The 24,426-nt window shown below is 35.5% G+C and overlaps 2 protein-coding genes and 1 gene segment (V, D, J or C); 1 reads left to right on the forward strand and 2 right to left on the reverse strand.

Annotated features, from left to right (window-relative positions):
- Positions 1–7,536, reverse strand: part of nme7 (NME/NM23 family member 7) — a 60,861-nt gene extending 53,325 nt beyond the window's left edge. Inside the window, exons 1-3 of one of the 2 annotated variants that reach the window (NM_130929.3) lie at positions 7,244–7,536; positions 1,970–2,071; positions 1,718–1,884 (exon numbers count right to left, since the gene is read on the reverse strand). In NM_130929.3, coding sequence (NP_571004.3) covers positions 1,718–1,884; positions 1,970–2,071; positions 7,244–7,246 — 272 coding nt within the window. In that variant the 5' untranslated portion in view covers positions 7,247–7,536. The remainder of the gene's footprint in view (positions 1–1,717; positions 1,885–1,969; positions 2,072–7,243) is intronic. The other variant, XM_087254977.1, reaches the window with a different exon arrangement.
- On the forward strand, positions 7,363–12,209 carry zgc:172121. 10 transcript variants are annotated; one of them, XR_015492535.1, is made up of 10 exons: positions 7,531–7,567; positions 7,802–7,881; positions 7,953–8,020; positions 8,688–8,860; positions 8,984–9,063; positions 9,138–9,299; positions 9,599–9,740; positions 10,867–11,072; positions 11,542–11,615; positions 11,716–12,209. XR_015492535.1 is itself a non-coding variant. In NM_001114914.1 (9 exon segments), coding segments are annotated over 9 exon segments (936 nt in total). In that variant the 5' UTR covers positions 7,363–7,563; the 3' UTR covers positions 11,781–12,103.
- A 1,136-nt stretch (positions 12,210–13,345) lies between these two features.
- bivm (basic, immunoglobulin-like variable motif containing) lies at positions 13,346–24,190 on the reverse strand. The segment is given in 10 exon segments: positions 13,346–15,192; positions 16,625–16,721; positions 16,802–16,885; positions 17,961–18,093; positions 18,310–18,404; positions 19,489–19,593; positions 19,795–19,890; positions 19,966–20,095; positions 22,491–23,056; positions 24,152–24,190. Coding segments are annotated over 9 exon segments (1,509 nt in total).
- Between the last annotated feature and the right edge of the window lie 236 nt (positions 24,191–24,426).

Genomic DNA, 24,426 nt, shown 5'->3' on the forward strand with positions numbered 1-24,426 from the left:
GCGGATGCCCTTTCAGCCGCAACCCATCTCTGGGAAACATCCACACATACACACACTCATATACTACGGACAATTTAGCCTACCCAATTCACCTGTACCGCATGTCTTTGGACTGTGGGGGAAACCGGAGTACCCGGAGGAAACCCACGCGAACACAGGGAGAACATGCAAACTCCACACAGAAACGCCAACTGAGCCGAGGATCGAACCAGCGACCTTCTTGCTGTGAGTTGAACGTGCTACCCACTGCGCCACTGCCTCGCCAAGCCTTATATATTAAAGCTCATTTATATGTCATTTTATATTTTATTAATATTTAAATGTTAGTTTCAATTTAAAGTCTTTATTAATTTTATTTGACAATTCAAAATTATTTGAACACATAATATAAAATTTAAATAATTGTAATGTAAATAAATTATTAGCAACAAAAGACCATGTATAAAAGCATTTTTTTTTCAGCAAAAAAGACACACAGGGCCTGGGAGTGGCTTTGCTGAATCATATATATTGGATAATGTTTGTTTTTGCATAACTGCTGGCTGGAGTTTCTACATTTCCTCCACTAATTATAACAATAGGAAAACACTTGACAAGGGGATTAAGACATGAACTTACAATCTCTTTTGCAAGCTGATGTACTGTATTTTTATATATGTCACGTAACTCACCTATTCGTCCAGTTTGGGTTTGCTGTGTAGCGTATAGTTACCAAGGTGAAAAAACCCGAACGAAATCAACCCACCTTCTAGGGTTTGAAAACGCATAGTTATCTGGGTAAAAACCCAATCCACACTGTAAATAATTCTGGTTTCCACACAATTTCTTTATGTTGTCAAACACAAATCTTTTACAAATTTAAGTGGACTGAACATAAAGCAATTAAAAGGGACCTATTATGCAAAATAAAAAAAACAGTTTTCAAAGGGGTTTAAACAGTTATATGGCAAAATTCTGTGAGCATAATCAGCTTCTAATGGTAAAAATGTAGTAATTTAATTTTCAGAATTACACTTCATAAAAACTGTTTGCAGAAACACTTTGATTGAAATTCTCCCTTTGTATCGTCAGAGAGGAAAAGTCCTGCCCATTAGAGATGATATGCCTCATTAGCATATGATATGATGTTAGTCTTGTTTTTGAATCAGCCACTATGCTGACACATAGGCATTTGTAGTCCCACCCACTAGTAAAAAGAGTGTTGGCTGCACGATCTTATTTGAATTTAAAGGAACAGTCATCAAAATAGCCCAATTAGGATAAAAAAGGGCATATTCAATAACATTATATTTAACACATACACACTCCAAGGATATCAGAGACTTATTTTAAAATTTGTAAAAGAAACATAACAGGTCCCCTTTAAGCTGACCAAAAAAGTAAGAATTGTGTTGTTTCAACTAATTTTAAATTAGTAGTTTTAGCAAACAGCAAAAGTTATTTTTCGAGTGTAGCTTTGTGCAACAAGCATCTGAAAGATTTTCCCACCATTGAAAATCAGAATCTCAAATACACCTGCTTGATATGTGAAAACAAAGCTCATTGGTTCTTGCAGAAACACAAATGTGCTGGTTTGATAGTTTGATGTGTATATATAGTTTCATTTTTGTGACTACTAAAATAAGCCACTAAAGTTCTAGTTCTAGCTTTTAAGTTATCGCTCTTGGTCTGAATGTCCCTATGTCTTGCCTAGCAGGGGTGGTCAGTGATGAAATACCTTTCCTTCTTACTGCCCAGCTTGTTGGCTGTGTACTGATCCCCATAACTTATGAGGTTCAGCTGACGTGAAAAGATGTTCACTCGGTTTCCAACAAACAGATCTTCTGGTTGAAGCTCATCCAACTTGGTCCTCCGCAGGAAGGTCCGCTGGTTCTTCATATCAAACTACATGAGAGAAACACATGCAAGTGAAATAAGACTCAAACATCAGAAACAATCGTCAACATCAGGTTCTAAAATCTAAACACACCATCTCCACCGAGCCATCTTTAGGGTAGTAGAGCAGCTGGTATCGCCGCAGGAGAGCCGCACTGGGGTCGTACCACTCAGCCAGAAAAGCAAAGCGCTCCTCCTGTGTATAACACAACAGACACAACAAAACACACAGTCAAGCCAGGCCTTGCAGGGGAATGTCACTGATCTGACCCTAACGCTTGGACAAGGGAGTCCCCACAGCCGCGTTTTGACCCTCAACACAGACGGGCAGCTGAGTCTGGTAACATGCCGAGTCAGAGGTTCAGACCTTAAATCAGCTCTCTTATTCCCTGGGGAGATTCACTGCAAATGGGGAGCCATTATCCAGCTGCTGGAAACACTGCTGCTGAAAATATGCTCCAAATGCACAAACAGAGAAACTCAAGCCAATAATCCTAACAGCTAATATACGCTAATATAACCATTATGATAGCTTATATACTGTAAAAGTCATTGCAACTTGTTTAAAGGGCATGCATTTGACTCCTTTTTCAAGATTTAAGATAAGTCTTTTGTGTCTCCAGAATGTGTCTGTAAAGTTTCAGCTCAAAACACAAATCAGATTATTTATCATACCTTTCAGAATGTTGGATTTTTTTTTTTTGCTTTGAACACAATGTAGCTGTTTTTGTTGTCTTTGCCTTTAATGCTGGTTCTCCCCACCCACTGTTCCCACATGCCTGTCAGAGTGTGCCTTAGCCTCCGGCTGCATTAGATAAACAGTACAGTGACAGACATTATGGAAGACGATCCCACGTAACGTTTGTAAAAAATACAACAGTAAGAACTTTCCCAATGATTATTTGATGTATGTGTTGTGGAGTTATTTCAAGCCTTTCGATAAGTCACACACAATGTTGTTACAAAGTTCAAGCGCACACACATAGACACACACATGCACGCATGCACGCACACAGACCACGTTTAACTTTGCACGGCAAATGTGACAAAATACATTATGTTAAAGTACAAAAATAAACCTGATTTAACATCCACAAACCGAGATTGAAGCATCTTCTTTTATAATAGTATTAACATGCGGCTGTGGTGATGAAGTAAAGACGGTAAAAATTGCTGTAATTTTTTACAAACATGCATTGTTTTAAAAACGTTTTAAACTTGTAAAACTCATTCTTGATCACATTTTATGATGACTGATGATCTCAGAGTGCTGACCAGATCTTTTAACCCCAGTTGCTTTGCGCATGTCCTGTCTTGTTGATATGATTATATGCATTACTATGGACCGAGACATGTTAATACACAGCGGCCAATCAATTCTGTGGGCAGAGAAACCACACTCCTACATCACGTTGCGATGGGCCTCAAAATGGGAGGGATTTGGATTCTATTTTAACATCAGAAAATAATAATAATAAAAAAAAGAGACTTATTGCATTTATATCACCCAAATATGACTGTGGATACACTATACCTACACACAGTCCTGTCCAAACAGCTCACAAAAGATGATTTTCATCTTATTTTGTTTTTACAAAAACAAAATAAGGCCACCTAAAAACTATTGTAGTATACAGCTGCATCTTCAAACAAAACAAATTGCAACGTACACTCAAATTTTTTGCTTGTTCAAACTACTACTACAAAATTCTTGAGATTTCATTGAGAAAACTTAATTTTTTATGTTCCTTCCACATAAATTTGTTCAAAGTGTTAAGTTAACTTAATCGATTTGTGTTGTGACAACATGAATGAATTGTGTGGAACCCTGAATTTTTACAATGTATGAAATAATAATTAATAAATATTCAAAAAATAAATCAAGATAAAACAAACCTTTTTTTTAGACTTACAGTGGCAAGTAATAAAGCTATCTTCCATATTTCTTAAATAATTTATATAATTTTGTCAGACCAAGCTGTTTGCAAAATCAAACAAAGCAAAAATACATTATTACATACTACCTAAAACTCAATCTAAAATGGGCATTGTAACTTCCATAAAAATGGAATTAATAACAATTCATTGCACCGGAAAGCCTCTGCACAACAAAACAGATAATACAACAAAATATGAACTCATTTGAAGTAAATTTATAAAAAAAATATATTTTTAGTGACCCTTTTTTTTTTTTTTGCTTTTTGTCATATAAATAAAATCATAAACACAACCTAAAGTCTTAATACAATGTCCTAACCCAAAGAGATTATGACAGAGATTATAGACTTATAAGAGGGAGAACTTTAAGACTTTTTTTGCAACCTAAAAAATGACAAAATTTAAGGAATGTAAAAGCTTATTAAGATAAACAAATCATGCTTGTGTTCATGCTCTTTCTCGATTAAGCCACTGATGTTTGTCATCTTGATACCAACTTAAAGGTGCCCTTGAACAAAACATGGAGTGGGCAGCTGGAGAGATCTGTCCTCGGCAGAGCGCCACCATGTGGCAAATATTCATATCACATGTACATTTGATTCAGCATGTACTAACCACACAAGCAGCATAGACATAATTTATTGAATGATCTGATCATTATTCAACAATCTAAACATCAAGTCAAGCAAAAGAAATGCGGGTTTATGACAGTCACGGATAACCATAACTAATTTAATATTTAGATTAACTAATAACTTGAATAGAATCATCTGCAGTGTATTTTACTATTAGAATGCTTTAATGTTGCATTTCAAGGCACTATGCCATCTATTCTCCATGCCACACGCTTGCTAATTATAGAGGCAAAATGTCAACACTGAGGTCTAACATGGAATTACATTACTAACTAATTGAACAACAGATCATTAGTGCATCTGCAGGATAGCGCAAATGCTTTCTAATTTATCATTCCTCACAAATTCAATGAGAATGCCTTTAACGTAATAGAGAGCTCGACAGAACAGGGCCTCTTCCCCAAACAAGGGCTATTTTTACCCCTCAGTCAGCTGTGACAGAGATAATACTGACAAGCAACAGCCTTCTTTGTACAAATACGTTGCCCCACAGGTCGGAAAAGCCATACATTACATTAAGAGCTTATAGCGAGTCACATTGTAATTTCTAGAATTAAGTTTTGGGCCAAAGTTAAAAGTTTCAGACATTGTTTTAAGTGCTGTCAAGATTATTTCTTTATTAGCACAGATTATAACCATCTCATCTAATGTCCTGAAACATGAAAAAAAATGTAAATTAATGTAATTAATTTATTTGTTTGTTGGTGACGCAGTGGCACAGTAGGTAGTGCTGTCGCCTCACAGCAAGAATGTCGCTGGTTCGAGCCTTGGCTGGGTCAGTTGGCGTTTCTGTGTGGAGTTTGCATGTTCTCCCTGCATTCGTGTGGGATTCCTCTGGGTGCTCCGGTTTCCCCCACAGTCCAAAAATATGCGGTACAGGTGAATTGGGTAGACTAAATTGTCCATAGTGTATGAGTTTGAATGGGTGTGTATGGATGTTTCCCAGAGATGGGTTGCAGCTGCAAGGGCATCCGCTGCGTAAACGTGTGCTGGATAAGTTGGCGGTTCATTCCACTGTGGTGACCCTAAATTAATAAAGGGAGTAGGCCGAAAAGAAAATGAATGAATAAATGATTGAATGTTCGTTTTTTTACCCCAATAAACACCAAATTAATTTTTTACAACAAGCAACAATGAGGCAATAATGTCCTGTTACAGATTCTTAATAATTAGTAATATAATATAATATAATATAATATAATATAATATAATACAATACAATACAATATAATATAATATAATATAATATAATATAATATAATATAATATAATATAATACCGTTTGCTTGGCTTCAGTGTGAATGTAAATGAGGTTTATAAAGAACCAAAACTTAAAATTCATTTTAATATAATATAATATAATATAATATAATATAATATAATATAATATAATATAATATAATATAATATAATATAATATAATATAATATAATAAGGTTTCAGAGTAATTGCAAACGATATTTAAAAAGAAAAAAAAAACAGTAAAAATAATTTAAAACATTATTTTAACTACAATAAAGACAATCATAAAGGTCACTGAAATTTTTATCCTGAAAAATTATCCTACTTTCCATGGTCACGTTGTTTCATTTCTCTAGTCTGAAAGATTATTTTGTAAGGTACATAACATGGACTGCTATTAAATGTCCACATTTGCCTGTGCCAAATTTAATGTACATATGCATGTCTATTCAGAATGACTAAAGGTCTTTTCTTTAAATGTTCCCATTACAAACTGCATCCTAACGGTTTTGTATCATAAAACCAAAATGATTTGAACACACTTTAAGGTGGATCTAAATGAACATTCTATAAGAGCTAAATCACTGACTCCTGTAAATGAACCTGGGCAGAATTAACTGGAAATAGCTAGGCTTATCCACCGCCTCTAACACAGTGAAAAGTAGGGCTTTCCTCTCAAGAGCCCTTCTTGGACTTTCTCAGACACCTGCTGTGGCCCTATGCTATCACTGCAAACATTTCATGCTGTCTGCGTGGAGATGGATCAATGTACACTATTAAGGAGACCGAATGTGAATTGGAAAATAAACAGTGTAGGTGCACAACAGAGAAAGAAGACGATGGCGAAGATATCCCGTTACCCACAGAATAACAGGGTTTAGTCTGTTGTGGAAATGACACTAAAAAAGCATGTTTTTTTCCACACACTGACATTAAAGTTTCTGACTGAATATGGCGTCTTTCATTTCATTGTGATGTTGTAGAGCCTGAGGCCACACAACTACTTTTCAGATACATAACAAATTAAGCAACTTACAAATGTCCACCAAACCATATTCAGTCAGGAGCCAGAGATTTCTTTTGAAAGCAACTTCTCCAATAACTATTTCTTCTGGAGGAAAACAGTGACATCAAGTGGTGGACCAAATAACAGCGTTTGATATGTCAAAACAATACAAATATTCCAAGTTTATAAACACCGTTTTGTTTAGTGTATCATGATAAACATTCTTCATTTAACAAAACTTTAAACAGCCAACTAGTTTCCAGTTTATTTTTTGTAACCTCGATTAACTAAGTTAGATTAACTTACAGTTCACATGAGATGTTTAGCACGTTGCATTTGTTATATTTAGTGCACACAACACATATTTGATATAGTGGGTTTTGTGACTTTGTTCATCTCAGTACGTTAGAGACACTGAACAATAAAAAATAAGAATTGCTAAAAAGCAAATGACTTCCGCTAAAACTAAAATAACCATTCATGATCCTATGAGTTTAGTTCTTCATCAAACATATCTAAAAACTCAGTAAAAATATTTTCCACTTACCATGTGTGAATTTTGTTATTAAATGGATAATGATAATGACTGTTGTTTGTTGTTTAAGAGAAGGTGGGTCGTCTTCCTTTATCCTCGCTGTTATGTGCCACCATCACCATAGCAACAACATCAAACGTGCTAATGACAAATAAAGCAATGAAACGGACTCCCAGTTAACGCGTAGCCTTTTTAACATTAAGACAACTTCTATTTGTGAAGTCTACTCAGTAAACAGACGACTGGGGGTTGAATATTTTGCTTAGTTCGATTCTCACTGTAACCCGGAAGCGTTCGTTTCTGACCTTTACCGCCAACTGACGCGCGCGCACATGGGTTTGTTATGGTTGGGTTTTTAACACTAGTTATGCTTCAGTGTTCATTGCTGAGCTATGCAATAATATCTCGAGCTATGTGGAAAATATTTAAATGTTAGACGGTTTAATATCCTTCTAACATTAGATTTAGCTTAAAATGTCACAAGCATTATATAATACAAGACAAGGGTCTTTTACTCTCTCCATAAAATGGTTTAATGTTTAAAGCTGAAGGTATGTCCACTCATTTCAGCAGCTGAAATGGATTCCAGTCCATTCATTTTAGATGGCGGTCTAGCAACAGAACTCGAAGCAAGTGGATTTCAGTTACAGGTAAATTAGTTATTATGACACACAGACCTATTGTCAGTAATTTAATGGTAAACTCGTACTGTGTACTGCAGGGAGATCCACTGTGGAGTGCACGAGTTCTGCATACAGATCCACAGGCTATTAAGGATGTCCATTACAGGTAATTACAAGCTTCTTTGTGCTGTTAAGCAATGAACGTTGTTTATATCTGATGTAAACCATTAAAATTAACATTACTTATACTACATGTAACTCTTAAAATAGTGTTTTTATGAGTATATACCTTTTGCTTTCAGAACTGTCCTTGTGGCAGATAATTATCAAGGTGCTGATAAAAATACAGACGTGCAGTGCACTTATTTTTAGGACTAAATTTAGGAAACTACACATTTAATGTAACTGAATAAAAGTACCAATACTTTTAAATATTAAATGCAATAACCTTTAAAAGTATTTATGTTTCAAGTTAATTGTGTTCTTCTTAACTTTCTGTTGACTAGTTTCTGTTGATTATTTAGCATCAAATCAGTATATTAGAATCAGATGTCATCATAGGAATAAATTACATCTTTAAATGTAAAAATAGAATAAAATTTCTAATAATAAAAGTAAAAAGATTCTAATAATATTTCACAATATTACGTTGTGTACTACATAGTTTCTACCCAGCCTAAGTGTGCTTAAAATGCATTATTCAACATCTTAACAAATCCCAGACTTTGACAGTTGAACATTTGCTTTCATTAATTTGAACTCCAAATATTATACCGTTTGTCATGGATTAGTGGCAAAGATAATGATGTATAATTTGACTTTTTTCTAAATAGATATCTTCAAAGTGGTTCTGATGTCATAACAACAGCTACGTATCAGGCCAGCATTGAGGGATTCGTGAAATATCTCGGTGTTCAACCTGAGGAGGCTCAGCACATGATGATGTCAGCAGTTCAGCTGGCAAAAGAGACAGTCTCTGAATTCATCTCTCAATCACCCATGTCAGGTGTGTGCTTATCATTTGTGGAAAAAATGTAGAAACCCGCCAGTTATACAAAAAATATATATATTTATCCAAACTGAATATGTTTATATACTATCATAGATAGAAGAGAGCCTTTGGTTGCAGGCTCAGTTGGTCCATATGGGTCGTTTCTACATGATGGATCTGAGTACACAGGAGCCTATGAGGACAAGATGACAGTGGAGGTAATGTGAGATGAAGCTCTTTGTCCAAGCTGTGCCAGCTCATAAGAATTTCAAGTGAATGTTTTCTCTCTTAGGAGTTGAAAGACTGGCACCGTCCACAGATCCAGTGCTTAGTAAAAGCAGGAGCTGATCTTGTTGCCATGGAGACTATTCCTGGCCTCAAAGAAGCCGAGGCTTTGGTGAAAGTACTCAAAGAATTTCCAGAAACTAAAGCCTGGCTTTCTTTTTCCTGTAAGGTAACTCATATTAATGCATATGCTTTGCCTCAATTGTGATTAGCACATTAAAGGATAGTCAGATGTCGTTAATAATAAAAATAATGCATTTTATTTAAAGGCACCTTTCTTGACACTCAAGGTCACCATACAGGACAGCAAGAATAGTCAGATAAAAAAACACAATATAAATGTGTTTATATTTTGTATAAAAGAATAACAAACATTTTTTTATAAAGTGCAGTTTAGTTAAAGAGAGTAGGCTGTTCTGAACAGATGTTGTTTAAGTTTTAAATTGTAAAAGAGAGTTTAGATTACAGGGATCAGGAGGAAGTAAATTCCAAAGCTGAGGAGCAGAGTGGCTGAAGGCTCTGTTCCCCATGGTGGCAAGGCGGACAGTGGGAACAGAAGACCAGAAGAGAGTGTTCGAGAAGGTGTGGTGAAATGAACAAGACTAGTCAGGTATGGAGGAGCAAGATTGTGGATGGCTTTAAAAGTGAGAAGTATTTTATAATTCATTCTGATAAAGATGGGAAGCCAGTGTAGCTGTTGTAGAATGGGTGTGATGTGACAGAGAGAGGGGGTGTTTGTGATTATACAGGCTGCTGCGTTTTGTACCAGTTGTACTTTATTAGGGGTTTTATTAGGGAGGCCATTACAGCAGTCTGAAGGGGATGTGACTAAACTATGAACAAGAATGGCAGTTGAATGAGGTGTGAGGAAAGGACGTAAACGATTTATATTTCAAAGGTGGAAATAAGCAGACCGGGTGACGTTATTAACATGTGCAGTGAATGAAAGGATGCTGTCGAAGATGACCCCCAGACTCTTAACCTGAAGGAAGGGGGTAATGACAGAATCATCTGGGGGTATAGAAAAGTTATGTGATTTGTTTAAAGTGAATTATCAGAAGGTATGAGTATGCGGCCAAAAGTTAACAAGAATTATTTATATCATTTATTAAATTACCCAATAGTTGTATTTTAATAATGTCTACCCAACCCTCACCGTAATTATCCCTAGTATTATTCATATGAATATATTAAGTATTAAATTGTGTTTTATTAACTCCTACCTCAGTCCTAAATGCAACGCTTACAGTAATGTAAAAACGGTAATTATTGTTATACGGTAATTGCATTTTAATATAAATAATTATCATTAACTTCCAGCCGGAGATGTCTCACTTCTAGACTTTACCTGTATAGTCCACATAAATTGTTTTATGTATTTTTTGTTTGCTTTTTAACCCCAACAAAGTGTGTTGAGCCAACCAAATGTGTGCAGAACATGTTTAAGTTTCACTCTTCTGTTGATCAAAGAATAAGATATTTTGAAGAATGTTGGTAACTGGAAGTCATAGACATGCTTAATAGCAAAATACATACAATGGAAGTCAACGGCTAGTACATTCCAACATTTTTCAGAATATCTTCTTTCCTGTTCAACAGAAGAAACAAACTTTAGGCTTGGACCAAGTGAAGGGGTCATAAATGATGACAGAATCCCTAAACATGTTAAGATAGCCCATGATAACATCCATAAACATATTGAGAGTGTGCTAGACACAGCTATTAATCTGTTTCAGGACAATAATAGTATTTCTAGCGGGAGGAGATTTTCTGAAGCGGTTGAGATGGCATGTAGGTCCACACAGCTGGTTGCTGTCGGGGTGAACTGTTGCCCTGCTCTTTTGGTGAAACCACTTCTAGAGTCAGCCAAGTCCCACAAAAGAGCAGATTTGAGCTGGGTGGTCTATCCTAACAGCGGAGAAGGATGGGATGTCACGACTGGGTAGGTTATCAATATTTTATTGTAATATTTATTTATTAATATTAATAATAATATTTTATTGGGGCTGGTGGAGCTTTAGTGATTCGTCCTTCAACTGTGACATTTGTATTAAACTGAACAGAATGTAACTGAACCAAACTTCAACAGTGAGATCTGCATTAAATTGAATGAATCTGTCTTAAATGAGCAAGAAGTACACACTAGTATTCTACCACTACTCTCCTGAATGTTTAATATGCTGGAATGTTTCCAAACTTTGGAATATTATGGCTTTTTTCTCCATCTATTTTAAGCTGCTTCGACACATTTTACACTGTAGAAGTGCTATAGAATGAAAAATTCTATAGGGGGGGGGGTCATGTAAAAAATATATATTTCCAATAAAACAGCCCTAGGTTGTGGTTGTTAATTGACTTGGATTGTAACACAAATAAACTGTCTCTGTACTGTCACTGTTAAACTATTTCAGATGGAAAACCGAGATGCGGACGTCATTTGCCAATTTAAGCCTTGAATGGAAAGCACAAGGGGCTTTATGGATCGGTTGGTATTATTTTGTACCAGTCAATAAGCTTAACTGTGAACTTATCGTATGACTTGTTCTTTCATGTTGACTCACCGGAGAGCCGATCTCTGTCAACAGGAGGCTGCTGTCGTGTCCGTCCTGCTGATATAACGGAGCTCAAACAACTCCATGTACAGCCATGACTGAAGAAACAAGCTGATACCTAACACACCCAGCTGCCTCAGAAATAATGCACAGATGTGTAAGAACATGTATAAATATTTTATTTATAAATAAAAACAATACCAACACATTAGATTGACATGAGATTTGTGGTGATTAGACATTGAACATCATACATCAGATGTTGCTGTGTTAAAGGAAGAACACAAATCACAATGCACTTAACATGAAAGCAGTCATGCAGTCTTAGCTTACAGCATTTCAAAAACAACATGATTGTAGTCCAAGTTGCTATTTACAATAAAATGACACCATCTTATTGGACAATGTCACTTCGCTTTAACCTTTGTCTGATCTGTTGAAATATTCAATGATCACAACAGTCTGAGAACTTTGACTTAGTTTGTATTTTTAGACTTACACTAATAAAGCCATTTGTGTTCATAAAATAGTAAAGCAGTCTTTAATGAAGTATTCAGATCATTCTGCAAGCACTTTAGGCTGATTAATCATTTTTTCAGTCCACACTGACCTAAGATAATCCTACCATCAGTATCATATAAATCCAATAAATAGCATATAACCAAAATGGAATGATGCGATTGAAAATCAAATATTTACTTTATGACTTTTGTATACTTAAAGCATGGTAACTGGTCACACATTTTGATTAAATCTTGTGGGCAAAAACTGTCCACTGTATAAAGCAAAGCAGCTTTATTATGTTCAACTTCCCCAACTTCAAACATTTGCAAAATATGCAGAGGGACTTGTTAATTCGTCCGTGCATGAAATTCATGATTGCGTGGATTCAGATTGAAGCAACTGAGTTTCAACTAAAAATAAATGTTACCATACCTTCATTGCAGATATCTGCATGATTTACTTGTTTCATGTTTTAAACAAAGCAGCATTTTCAACTACAAGCAACTTAAAGGGTTTGTTCACCCCACAATGAAAATTGTCATCATTAACTCAACCCCATTCCAAACCCATTAAATAGTATTATTATTTTATTGTGCTCATGTTTATGGTCATCATTGCACTAAGAGTGGTGTAAAGCAACCAATTATAAATGCTCAAATTACTGTGATTGAGTAGTTTTTCTCAGTAATTTTACTTTACCAAGTTAAAAAATGTATACTCAAGAACATTTTATTGCTGCACTATTTTCCTTTAACCTACAGTCCCTAGACTTGCTACTTTATTTTTTCTTCTCTACACCAGCCGCGTTTCCACTATCGCGCCTAAAGCTAGCGAGCTAATGCCAGTCACGTTTCCACTGTCACTTCCGGGGCCTGATCGGGCCAAAGTGGGGCTTTCTCGGGGCCAGCAGCCAGCTTTTTTTAGCCCGCCGAATACCTTGGGCCAAAGAGGGCAAGCTGGGGCTTCGGGGAAGAGTGAAAGAAGAGGCGGACTTTGCCCGAGTTTGGTAAAGATTGCATGCCGTTATTACACTAGTTTTCCGATCGCACACGAGTACATGCGCCAAACAAATAAATAAATAAGGGAAAGAAAACATCTAGCTTTATAGGCTGGGGTCTTTTTGCTTATGATCACCCTCCTGTTTCCCTTTTAAATGTAAGGCTGTTGCATAAAATAAAGTTTTAATTTATAAGTGACTTTTCTTTGCTGCGTCCTCCTTGATGTTTTAGTAACGCATAATAATCTATACGCCATATTAAAGACACAGCAGCTAGTAAAGGTTGTCAAGAGTTTTTGTCAAGTTTAAAAGATGTGTTTGTGCGTGCGCATTAGATGCCAGTGTGTGTGTGTGTGTGAGAAACCACGCAAAAAGAGCGCTTGCTTGACAGCTCTGTTGATACCGCAAGCGGCTTCTTTCTTTTTTATTTATTTTGAAGATTAATACAAAATATGAATGCAACAGAAAGACATACAACTTTACAAATTACAAGTCCACTTTTGTAGACTCAAAACAATAGTGTCATATCTTGATAAAATAGCCTAAGCTATATTGAAATAATTGAAAGATGTACAAATATCGAATATAATAAAATCACATTAAATTAATAAACCAATATAAAACAAACAAAAGGTAGCTATAACAATTTAGGTATTTACAATACATAAATCAAACCGTTTTAAAGCCATATTAAGCTTTCATTTGGCTACATAGAATAACACTGTGATTATCGGTTAAATCAAATTATTAAAAAGAAAATGCATCAGACGGACTGACTCCATTACACAGACATTTTACATGTTTGTACACTTCCACACTGTTTAAGTTTGCTGCATTTTTAAAGTGTCCAAAAAGACGCAAAATTGTTACACACGACGACTGAGAGACTGTATTTCACTAATCCGAAAATGAAAGATGCCAACTGTATGACGATTTAAAATAACCAAATGGACTTATTCAATAACTAAATGCACCACAAAATTTTACGTTTTCAAGTACATGCACAAAAAAATTGCACGCATTCCCTCAGTGATGAATGAGCTTGGTTTGTGGCACTAACTGCTAAACACTCGTTGCTTGTTAGTCAGGGTTCAATTTTTAATTTTTAAACTTGCTTTCCCATGTCAATGCATCAACTGCATCAATGCATAATATTGGTACATATATTAATGTGTTGTCAGATTATTTTCAAAGTGTAATACTCACTAGTACTTACTAATGTAATTTAACTTAAAAGGCTGATACACAGAATGACTATTTAATAGACTTACCAGTTCATGTTTGGGGATCAGAATTCAGAAATCTTTTTAGTTTCATTAAAATATTAATTTTTCAATCCAAAAATTAACAAATGTCAAACTGTTTTAAAATGATCATGATGAGTAAATGATGACAATTTTCATTTAGGGGTGAACTAATCCTTAAACCTCTTCCCGAAAAGCCATTTCATAGTATTTTAAACCTTTATTTATCTGCACATCACCAAAGCCAGTGTAACTTGATTCACATTGCTGTCAGTATTTCACAGATGTCCTCCACAAGAGCTCTATCCCATATTCTTATCGGCGTCAAACTTCTATTTTTAAGTTTACCAGTCTGAGCACTAACTCTTACATCACAACCTCATACCGGATTGTAACCTTTAACTATAGCTAATAACCTGGAAGGTTAATAATCTTGAATAAAAGTGTCGAAACCCACCTGGCCCTTCATATTTAGTCAGTGATGTCTTCATCCAGGTCACTGTCTGGAGAGCCTCTGTGCCTGTACTCGGCTGTGTTGGACAAACGCTTCCAGGCATTTTCAGGCTTGTTCCCCGTGCTGAGAGACCTACCCAGGCGTTTCACCGTTCGCTCCTCAGAACTGTCCTCTGTGGAAGCTTGGCCTCTGTGTTCTGGAGCCTGATGATGGAGATCATGCCTCAGGTTTTCCAGATTCAGCGCCCATGGTCCCAATTTTTGCCAGTTCACTCTCTGGAAGGCCATGATGCAATGCAGATTGCCTCCAACCTACAGAAATGTCAAGAATTACCTTATTGGAAGTATTAAACTATATTCCGCAAAGTAACACTTAGAAGCATACACAGATAAGCTAAAACATTAGAACCAGCCACAACATCTCCGTACAAGGCCATATATTTCAAAGTTCAAAATCCAAATTTACAATGTTTATTTTGCTCATGCACATTGTTATTCTTTAGGTGAACAATTCATCTGTACAGCTTTATCAACTGAAAAAACAAACATTTGTTTTGGTAATCGTCATTTAAAGAGTCTGACAATTTGCTTCCACATTTGGAGTGGCGGTCCTTTTCTTCTGACGTACAATATTCTTAACCTTACCCCATTTACCTTTAGTTTGCTATGGGGGAATGATGTGCAAAAAGAAAGCCCCACTCCCAAATGAATATTCTGTTTCAGTAGGAACCAACAACAAGTCTAGATGATTAGACAGGAAGCAATCAAATTGTTCTCATGATTAACTTGATGGATACAGACAACAGGGTGTAAATGCATTTCCAAGTGACGATCAGCATTGAGAAAAGTTACTTTTAAAAGTAATATATTACAATTTTACAGTGCTTTATGGTAATAAATATCCTACTTATTATTTTCTTTGGGGTTTTGGACAGAACTGTGGAGATTACAGACAGGAAAGTGTGATCAGCAGAGAGAGGGGATGGATCAGTTGGCAAAACCTCAAACCGGGAATCAAACTTGGGTCGCCCCAAGCACCTCAGTGCCATGTCTTGATGGACTAACCACTAGGCTATTGGCGCCGACTACATTTGTTATTCTAAAAAAAGGAAAGTAATGCATTATGTTACTTTTTTCATCTGGGCTGCACTTGCTTGTTTGTAAAATATGAAAAAGTTCAAATTTAAAAGTTTAAAATGTTTTAAAGTGAAGTGAATAAACTTCAGACTAAAGGAAATGTAAATTCACATCTGTACAGTTGAAGAGCAGCTCAAACTAACTTTTCTGCATGTACACAAAAAATAGGATACATAAAACAAAACACTCTTCAGCATTGAATATCCCAAGTTTGCACTTCACAGACTTTTCTCATTTTAAGGTAACTGAAGGATATTGAATCTGTGCAAGTGAGACATTCACATTTAAGGTAGAACTACAGTAAACAGCACGTTTACTCTTCCTACACAGCAAACATCTGCACTTAATCCTGATTTATCTCAACAAATGGGTCAGGGGAGCTGTTAGTCAATAAATGAGAAAAAGTAACTCAGATGTTTTCTTGGAAATTAAAAATGAATGTTACTTTACTAGTTATTTAAAATAAAAAAATAATCTAATTACAGAATTCATGTTACAAGTAATGCATTACCCCAACACTGATGACAGCAATCAAATTGTTATGGAAAGGTAACTGGGTCAGATTATTCTGTTGCTCCGCCATTATTGACTCGTATAAATGACATACCTTCTTGGTTTTGCGATACTGTATGCCTCTCTCAATATGGCGAATGTCTAAGTATTCTGGGTTCTGAGTATTTAGGTCCGTCACGATGTCTGCCCATCTGATGAAAAATAAAGTTAGAATGTGGGCATAATGTTTATAATGTTACCAAAGACTAGAAATCCATAGAGTGAACCATACTTTTTACAGTGGATTGCAGGATGTTTCCGGCTTGGTTCACCAATGAGAATCCAGTGCTCCATCTCATTAAGAGGCAGTGGTCCCCTATGAAGAATTGAATTTAAAACATGAATAAACTTCATTATTAATTAAAGACAAAAGGTCTTAAAAATGTGATAGAGGTTAATACTTTCATAACTTTACATTGTGTTATTCCAGAACTCATTGCTTAAACTTATTGATCTTTTACACTACTGTTTAAAGGAATAGTTCACCCCAAAATGAAAACTGACTCAAGTATTTCTAAACCTGTTTGAGTTTGTTGTGTGTGCCATTGTTGGAAAAAAAACAAAATACTATAGAATTTAATGGTTGCAGTTTTTCCGCTTTCTTCAAAATAGCTTTTTATGTGGTTAACAGAACAAATAAACTCAAAATGGGGCATCACGGTGGGTAGCACCATCGCCTCACAGCAATAAGGTCGCTGGTTCGAGCCCCAGCTGGGTCAGTTGGCATTTCTGTGTGGAGTTTGCATGTATGGATGTTTCCAAGTACTGGGTTGTGGCTGGAAGGGCATCCGCTGCGTAAAACATATGCTGAATAAGTTAGCGGTTCATTCCGCTGTTGCGACCCCTGATTAATAAAGGGACTAAAAAAAGAAAATCAATGAATGAATAAACTCTAAATAGTTTGTTACAAGGGAAGGGTAGGAAATGATGACAGAATTTACAATTTTGGGTGAACATTCCTCGTAAAAAGTGTGTGGTTACCGTGAATTTTAAAAATGTTTTGTGCAAAAATGCTTTCAAATACAAAAATGTTTTAATCAAAATCTTTTTGATGAAAATTCTGAAAAAAGTAATAGTATTAGTGCTTAATACAAGTCTTTTGTATTTTATTTATTTCACCAAATAAATGACTGTAAAAATAGATATGTGATTGTATTTTCAGCATCATTAATTCAGGGTCCTTCATAAATCAGTCCACCGTGCTGATTTTTTGTTGAAGATACATTTTCTATTAACAATGTTAAAAACTTTTTTTTCTGTATTATTTGTTTAGTAGAAACAGATAAACAGCATTTATTAGATTACAAAAGATGTTTTGTTACCTTTATTTTTTAGAATTATGTCAATTTTTGAACCGAGTGAGCAGTGAAATGGTTTGCTGTATGCTGTACCTGTATGCTTTGGTTGCTTTCAGTGGAGTAGCTTCATAGCCCACAGGACAGAAGTAGTGATTCTGACAGTGATAAATGTAGGCCATGGATTCGTCTTTAAGACCCTGTGTCAGCTTCATGAGCGCCCCCTCGGCTACAAAGAAAAAAACATGCTCTACAACATGCATGCAATTTATTTTTTTGACAATATATGATTTTATAATAGATAAACTATATAAATTAAGGAAATTTTACATTTAAATTGCTGTTTAAGCATCAAAATGTGCTTTGTAAAACAATATGTAGCATGAAGCAATATTTTGTTGTCTCTGATTTTCTTAGAAAGAAAAAGTATTTGATGTTCACATACCTGTCTCTCCTGCTGTCTTGTGCTTCCCATGAGGCTTGTACAGAATATATGAGCAACCCCGAACACGAAAATTATCATTGATTTGTCTGAACCATCTGCATCGATAACAAAAATAAAAATAGATCATGTACACTACACAGTTTGGGATGAGTACAATCATTTTAAATGTGAAGGCCTTAACATTGTTTAAAAAACTTCCTGTTGTTATTTTGAAATTATTAAGCAGCACATCTCAATGTTTCTTAGGCATTAAATCATCATATTCGAATGACTTCTCGAAGTTCATGTAACACGGAAGATTAGAATAATCCTGCTCAAATCACAAGAATAAATATTCAAATAGAAAACGATTTATTGAACTGTAAAAACATTTAACAATATTACTTCTGTATTGATCTATTTAATGCAACCTTGATGAGATGTACAGTTGAAGTCAGAATTATTAGCCCCCCTGAATTATTAGACCGCTTGTTTATATTTTCCCTAATTTCTGTTTAACGGAGAGAAGATTTTTTTTCAACACATTTCTAAACATAATAGTTTTAATAACTCATTTCTAATAACTGGTTTATTTTATCTTTGCCATGATGACAGTAAATAATATTTGACTAGATATTTTTCAAGACACTTCTATACAGCTTAAAGTGACATTTAAAGGTTAACTAGGTTAATTAGGTTAACTAGGCAGGTTAGGGTAATTAGGCAAGTTATTGTATAACAGTCCCTAAAATGGTGTTTAAAAAATTAAAAACAGCTTTTATTCTAGCCGAAATAAAACAAATAAGACTTTTTCCAGAAGAAAAAATATTTTCAGACATACTTGGAAAATATTTTAAAAAGAAGAAAAAAATTCAATGGCGGCTAATAATTCAGACTTCAACTGTATATAAATATTCATTTATTCCCTTATCAACTTATCAGGGGTGTATATATATATATATATAACATGCTCAATGTACAAAGCACTAACAAGAGGTACATAAAAACGACTTAGAATTAAATTGATTAAAATTAAAACAGAAAATGTATATTTCCCTGCAATTCTCATCAAATAAATGCCCATAAAGTACATGTTTAGTAGTGTAGCATCTAAAACAGCAATAGATGTATATTTTAACACATTTTGAGAAACCACAAAAGCTTATTTTTCAAAAAGAGCAAAAGATGCAGCGATCTAACCTCATTAAAGTGGCATTGCCAGTGAATGGTCCAAATTTGATATCTTCAAACGGAGGCTGAAATCCAAGTATATGCAGAGCTTCTTCTTGAGAAATAGGTGGGAGACTGAACAAAAAAATCCTTAAGGTTACTCTTTGCATTTTCTACTAGATTAGGCCAAAAATCTGAACACAAGAACAGATTCAATGAATGTGATGTTTTTGCCAAAAAATATAATCCTTAGTATAGTTTTGAACAGCTTACAGCAAGTCTCATATAATATTATTTCATGAATTAGCCAAAAATGTCAGCTAGGAACACACAGACCTGCCTGCTCCGAGAGTACTGTAGAGAAAGTTCCAGCAAGAAACAAGTGAAGAGATTCCACATGATGTTTTATACTGTGGTCGGCTGATGCAGTACCTTGAACATCAGAGAAAACGCATGAAAAAAAAGCGTACTTTTTAGATCTCATATCTAGTTCCAATATGTTTATACCATCTACGGAGGTCCAGCACTTTTCTCTGTTTGATTTCATCTAGAGAGGCTTGTGGCGGGACATCTTGCAGGTTTCTGCTTGGCCTGTCAGATGATTTCATTTTCTTAGTGTTGAATTTCTTCAAATTACCTGAGAAACAACACAAATGCAATCTTTTAATATCACTGTAATAATTTATTTTATATTCGTGCTGGTTTAAATTTACACTCACTCATCAAGTAGTAGATACATGATTCATTGGAATACATAAGAGTCTCTTACAATACAGTGAAAATGACTGGGGTTTGGATAAAAGTAAGCTCTGTGTTTAGCTTCAGTATACTAGTTGAGAGATTGATTATCAGTCTGAATCTGTTCTGTGTTCTTTGTCTTGGTAAAGATTTCTCAGATCAGCAATCTTGTACTCTTGTAATCTCTACACAGCATTTAATCAATGAGTGATGGCAAAAGTCCAATACAATCTCTCCATAAACTCTGAACCTGAGATTATTTGCAAATGAAGCTTGTTGGTATGCATTTAAATCCAAGTTTTACAGTTAACCGTGCCAGTGACATCATCTTTGGAGTTATATAAATACAGCAGATGGTCAGAATGAGCTCATTCTCCTGGCATTATTATGCTCAACCACTTGCAAATAACCCTAATAACATTGGAAATTAGAGTGCAATCTTTAACTTCCTGAATTTTGGGTCATTATTTTTATTTTTTAAGCATCTTCGCTAAGCATCAATACTTTTATCAGCGGCAATAGCCTTGTAGTTAGAGCCTTGACACATGGCACCGAGGTGTTCACGGCGACCAGTTAAAGTTCAATTACCAGCTCGAGATCCTTTGCCGACCCTTCCCCTATCTCTGCTCTCTAAACTTTCCTGTCTCTAAATCTCCACTGTCCTATTATAATAAAGGTAAAAACCCCTAAAAAATAATTATTAAAAAAAAAAAAGATTTCTGATTCTTCCCAGTTATTGATGTTAATCTGGTACCCAGAGATAAATTCATAATTGTCTGACAAAGCCTATTTAACTGGCAGCCAACCCTCCAGTTTTCACTGACTTTAGATCTGCTCACCATCTTAGACAGTCAGTGAAACCCCCAGACAAGTTATCCAGATCAAGGCCAAATGGGATGAGGCTTTTTCAGCTATATTTACACAGCCATTTGTGGAAAGAGCCATCTGAATCTTTTTGGCTCGAGACTTCCGGTTTCATTCATCTCCATTCATTTTTTGATGTTAAAAACAGCTTGTTAAGCTGCTTGATGTTGCAAACTGACATTTACTTATTATATGATTTTACTTTGTTTGAATAATCATACAAACACTTGTTTGTAGAGCAATTAGTTTGACCGTTTTCTGCGGTTTATTATTCCTAGTCATTTCTCCCATTGTGAGCTGAATTGGAAGTTAACAATTGCAAAAACGAGCGCACTTCCTCATTGAAGAATAAGGTCAATAATGAAAGAAATTGTTCTTCCAAATCTAAAATATTTCTAGGATATTGCAACTTTACAAGGTCACTAAATCATAAAGGTCCACCAAAAAAAGCTGGTAATTTATAAAACATAAATGCAAAAAAAGACAGGACAATGGCCTTTTATACAAATACAGGCAAGAGGTTCATGCAAATGTTTATCAGAAGCTTCTTTAGCAACAAGTGATTCCTTAGTGGCCCAAACAGCCAGCAATTGTTATGCATAATAGCAAAGCAGTTTCTAGAAACTGAAAAAACTTAAATAATAAAACGACATGCCCAGAGTCCTGACCTAAACCTGACTGAAAATCTCTGGAAGATTATTGCTGACAAAATAAAGGAAATTAAACTCCTACAATCAGTAAACTGAGGAGGAGACTGTAGAAATGCAGATCAGGATCACAGCAGAGCAGTGTGAGAGACTAGTGATGTGCTGATGTCATTTAAATCAATGACCTCTACACCTACACATTTACTGACATCAGTATTAAATTGAACTGAATTAAAAAAAAAAATAAATGAAATGACACAAGGAGAAAACAATGTACTAGTGAAATGTATTTAGTGTATAAAAGGCTTTTTATTGCCTCTGATCTTTATTTCTTATTTTCTATTGGATTCAGGTCAGGTGGTTGGCTAGGCCACTGTTGCAGCTTTACTTTCTTTTCTGAAAACATTATCTTGCTGAAAATTCCACCCCCAATTCATCTTCATCGTCTAGTAATGAAGGTGTGTAATGTTGGAACAGAAGCAGGAAATATAAATTAATTGATAAGGTTTCTGTAAACAGAGATTTCTGCTCCTGTCTGTCTTTCTATCTATCTTTACACTTTTCTCTCACTATTTTTCTTGTGTCATTTCATGTTATTACACAAAACTAATTTCTAAACTAATTAGTTTGTTTTGTTTGTATGGATTACTTTGGTTTTTACCAACATCTGGAGAAAAAAATCAAATCAACAGTACCAACAGAAAAATGGTGATATGTCCGATACTTATTTTAGCCGCTGTATATGTGGATGTGTAGGTGTGATTATTTTAGACAGAAACGTACTTGTTCTGGCTTTCCGGGTTAAAACGGCATCAAAATCTGAGGTGTCAATCTCCCAGGCCAGCACAGGCTTGTTGCTGGAGGACACAACCTCCATATCACAGTTCCCATCTAAAGATACGCTTATTCCCCCTGAGTGACTCTGAGAAGATGTTGCTGTGTTGCTCTTGGCTAATGATGTCCCGCTGTCAGGATTGGTCTGTGATGCATCTTCGGATGTGATAACTGGTCGAGCTCGGTTGAGCAGGGCATAGTCCGAGCAGACGGTGTAGAACTTCTCCCTGGAGTGGGTTACAGGGCACGTCCATGGAAGCTGGAGCTCTGCGCTGGAGGCCCGTCGTACCCGCAGAGCATCTCGCATCATGGGGCTCAGGAAGCTGCGCTCACGTTCATCCTCTCGTCCCGGGGCCCGTGATGGGGCCTCCTGATCTGTACTAGCGGATACCTTGGCGCCTTCACTTTCCACAGTGTAAGGCATTGAATGGAGAACTGGGATGATGGTTAAGAGAATAACCAACAGGTCAGGTGTACCGCAGATATGATGACTCAGTCCCAAAATAATCCACCGACTACAATTAGGAACAAAATAGAAAACAGAACTATAAAATTACAGTGTAATGTAATAATAGCAAGAAGACAAAGTGATAAAAGAATAAGTGACACAATTAAAATAACACAATTCACTACACTAATTTATTCAATCTATTTGAAGTCGTTTTAGAGTAAATGGTCTCGCTCAGAAAAAAATACGCAACACAAATCACCATTGTTTACTCATCTAAAATCTAAATATATTAATGCTAAACTTAGCTTTACCTTTGACAAACTAGTCATTTTTGTTGACTTAAAGTAAAAAAAAAGCATTTTATAGGCGACTTTATATTATTTTATTTTATATTTATTTTATAGGCTGATAAAAAAATTAAGTATACAAATATTATCTTTTCAGTCATTAAGGTTGTGTGTTTCTCTTGCCTGTTGTTTCCCTCAGTGGTTTTCTTTACAGAACATGCCACAATGATTCGTAAATACGATTAATATTTTAAAACGTCTCTGAACTGAACATCTGAACTGCAACATGAGTAACTACAGTCACGCACATGTCAACAAATATAACAACCAAAATATAGAAAGGCGTTTTTTGTTAACTAAGGTGTGGTATGGCACTATTTACTTCATCACCATGATTATTGATGATTATATGGTGCTAACGCAGGCCAGAAATTGCTATCGAAGAAAAACTGGATGAAAATAATGGGCCAGTATCATCTGAGACTGACAGCAGCTTGCAGCTTCATCATTTCAATAGACTAAAGCTGATGGTAACACATGCTTGAATTTCACATACATCATCATCACCCTCCTCATCGTCAACACAAACATCATTTAGGTCATTCTTAATCGATGACGGTCGGGCAATATTTTAGGAAAAGATTACTGATTAAATGGCCGCAGTAGCTAGACGTTTAAACTACGTTACCGAAGACACCATATAAATTATCCAGATAACGAATATCAACAGCTAAGCAGCATCAATGTAGCCATCAATAGTCTCTTGTAAATAATTATTTTTTACATAAAATGCGTTATAATACGATGCTAATGTTTCTCTTTCATTAATTAGTCGTTTAAAATAATAATAAAAACTGTCAACATGCACTTACCTCGCAAGTTCAGCAGGAATATTTTATATAAAATGCGCTGCGCGACCTCTCTGACTGCCTAGCTGTGTTTCAACGGACTATACCATCTCCAACGACAGGGGTGTAGATCAGCATAGAAATTGCCAATGCATGATTTATTGACAAAGTTTATGTGTCGAGGAATTTCAGAATGTATAACGCAATATTCCATGGGTAAAGATTACGATGTTTATATAAAACATTAAAGGTTATGGCAAATAGGTTTGTAAATGTAGATAATCTTAAAAAGCGTTCCA

This window comes from Danio rerio, chromosome 6 (genome assembly GCF_052040795.2).
Source record: "Danio rerio strain M-AB ecotype USA chromosome 6, GRCz13ab, whole genome shotgun sequence".
NCBI classification, from domain to species: domain Eukaryota; kingdom Metazoa; phylum Chordata; class Actinopteri; order Cypriniformes; family Danionidae; genus Danio; species Danio rerio.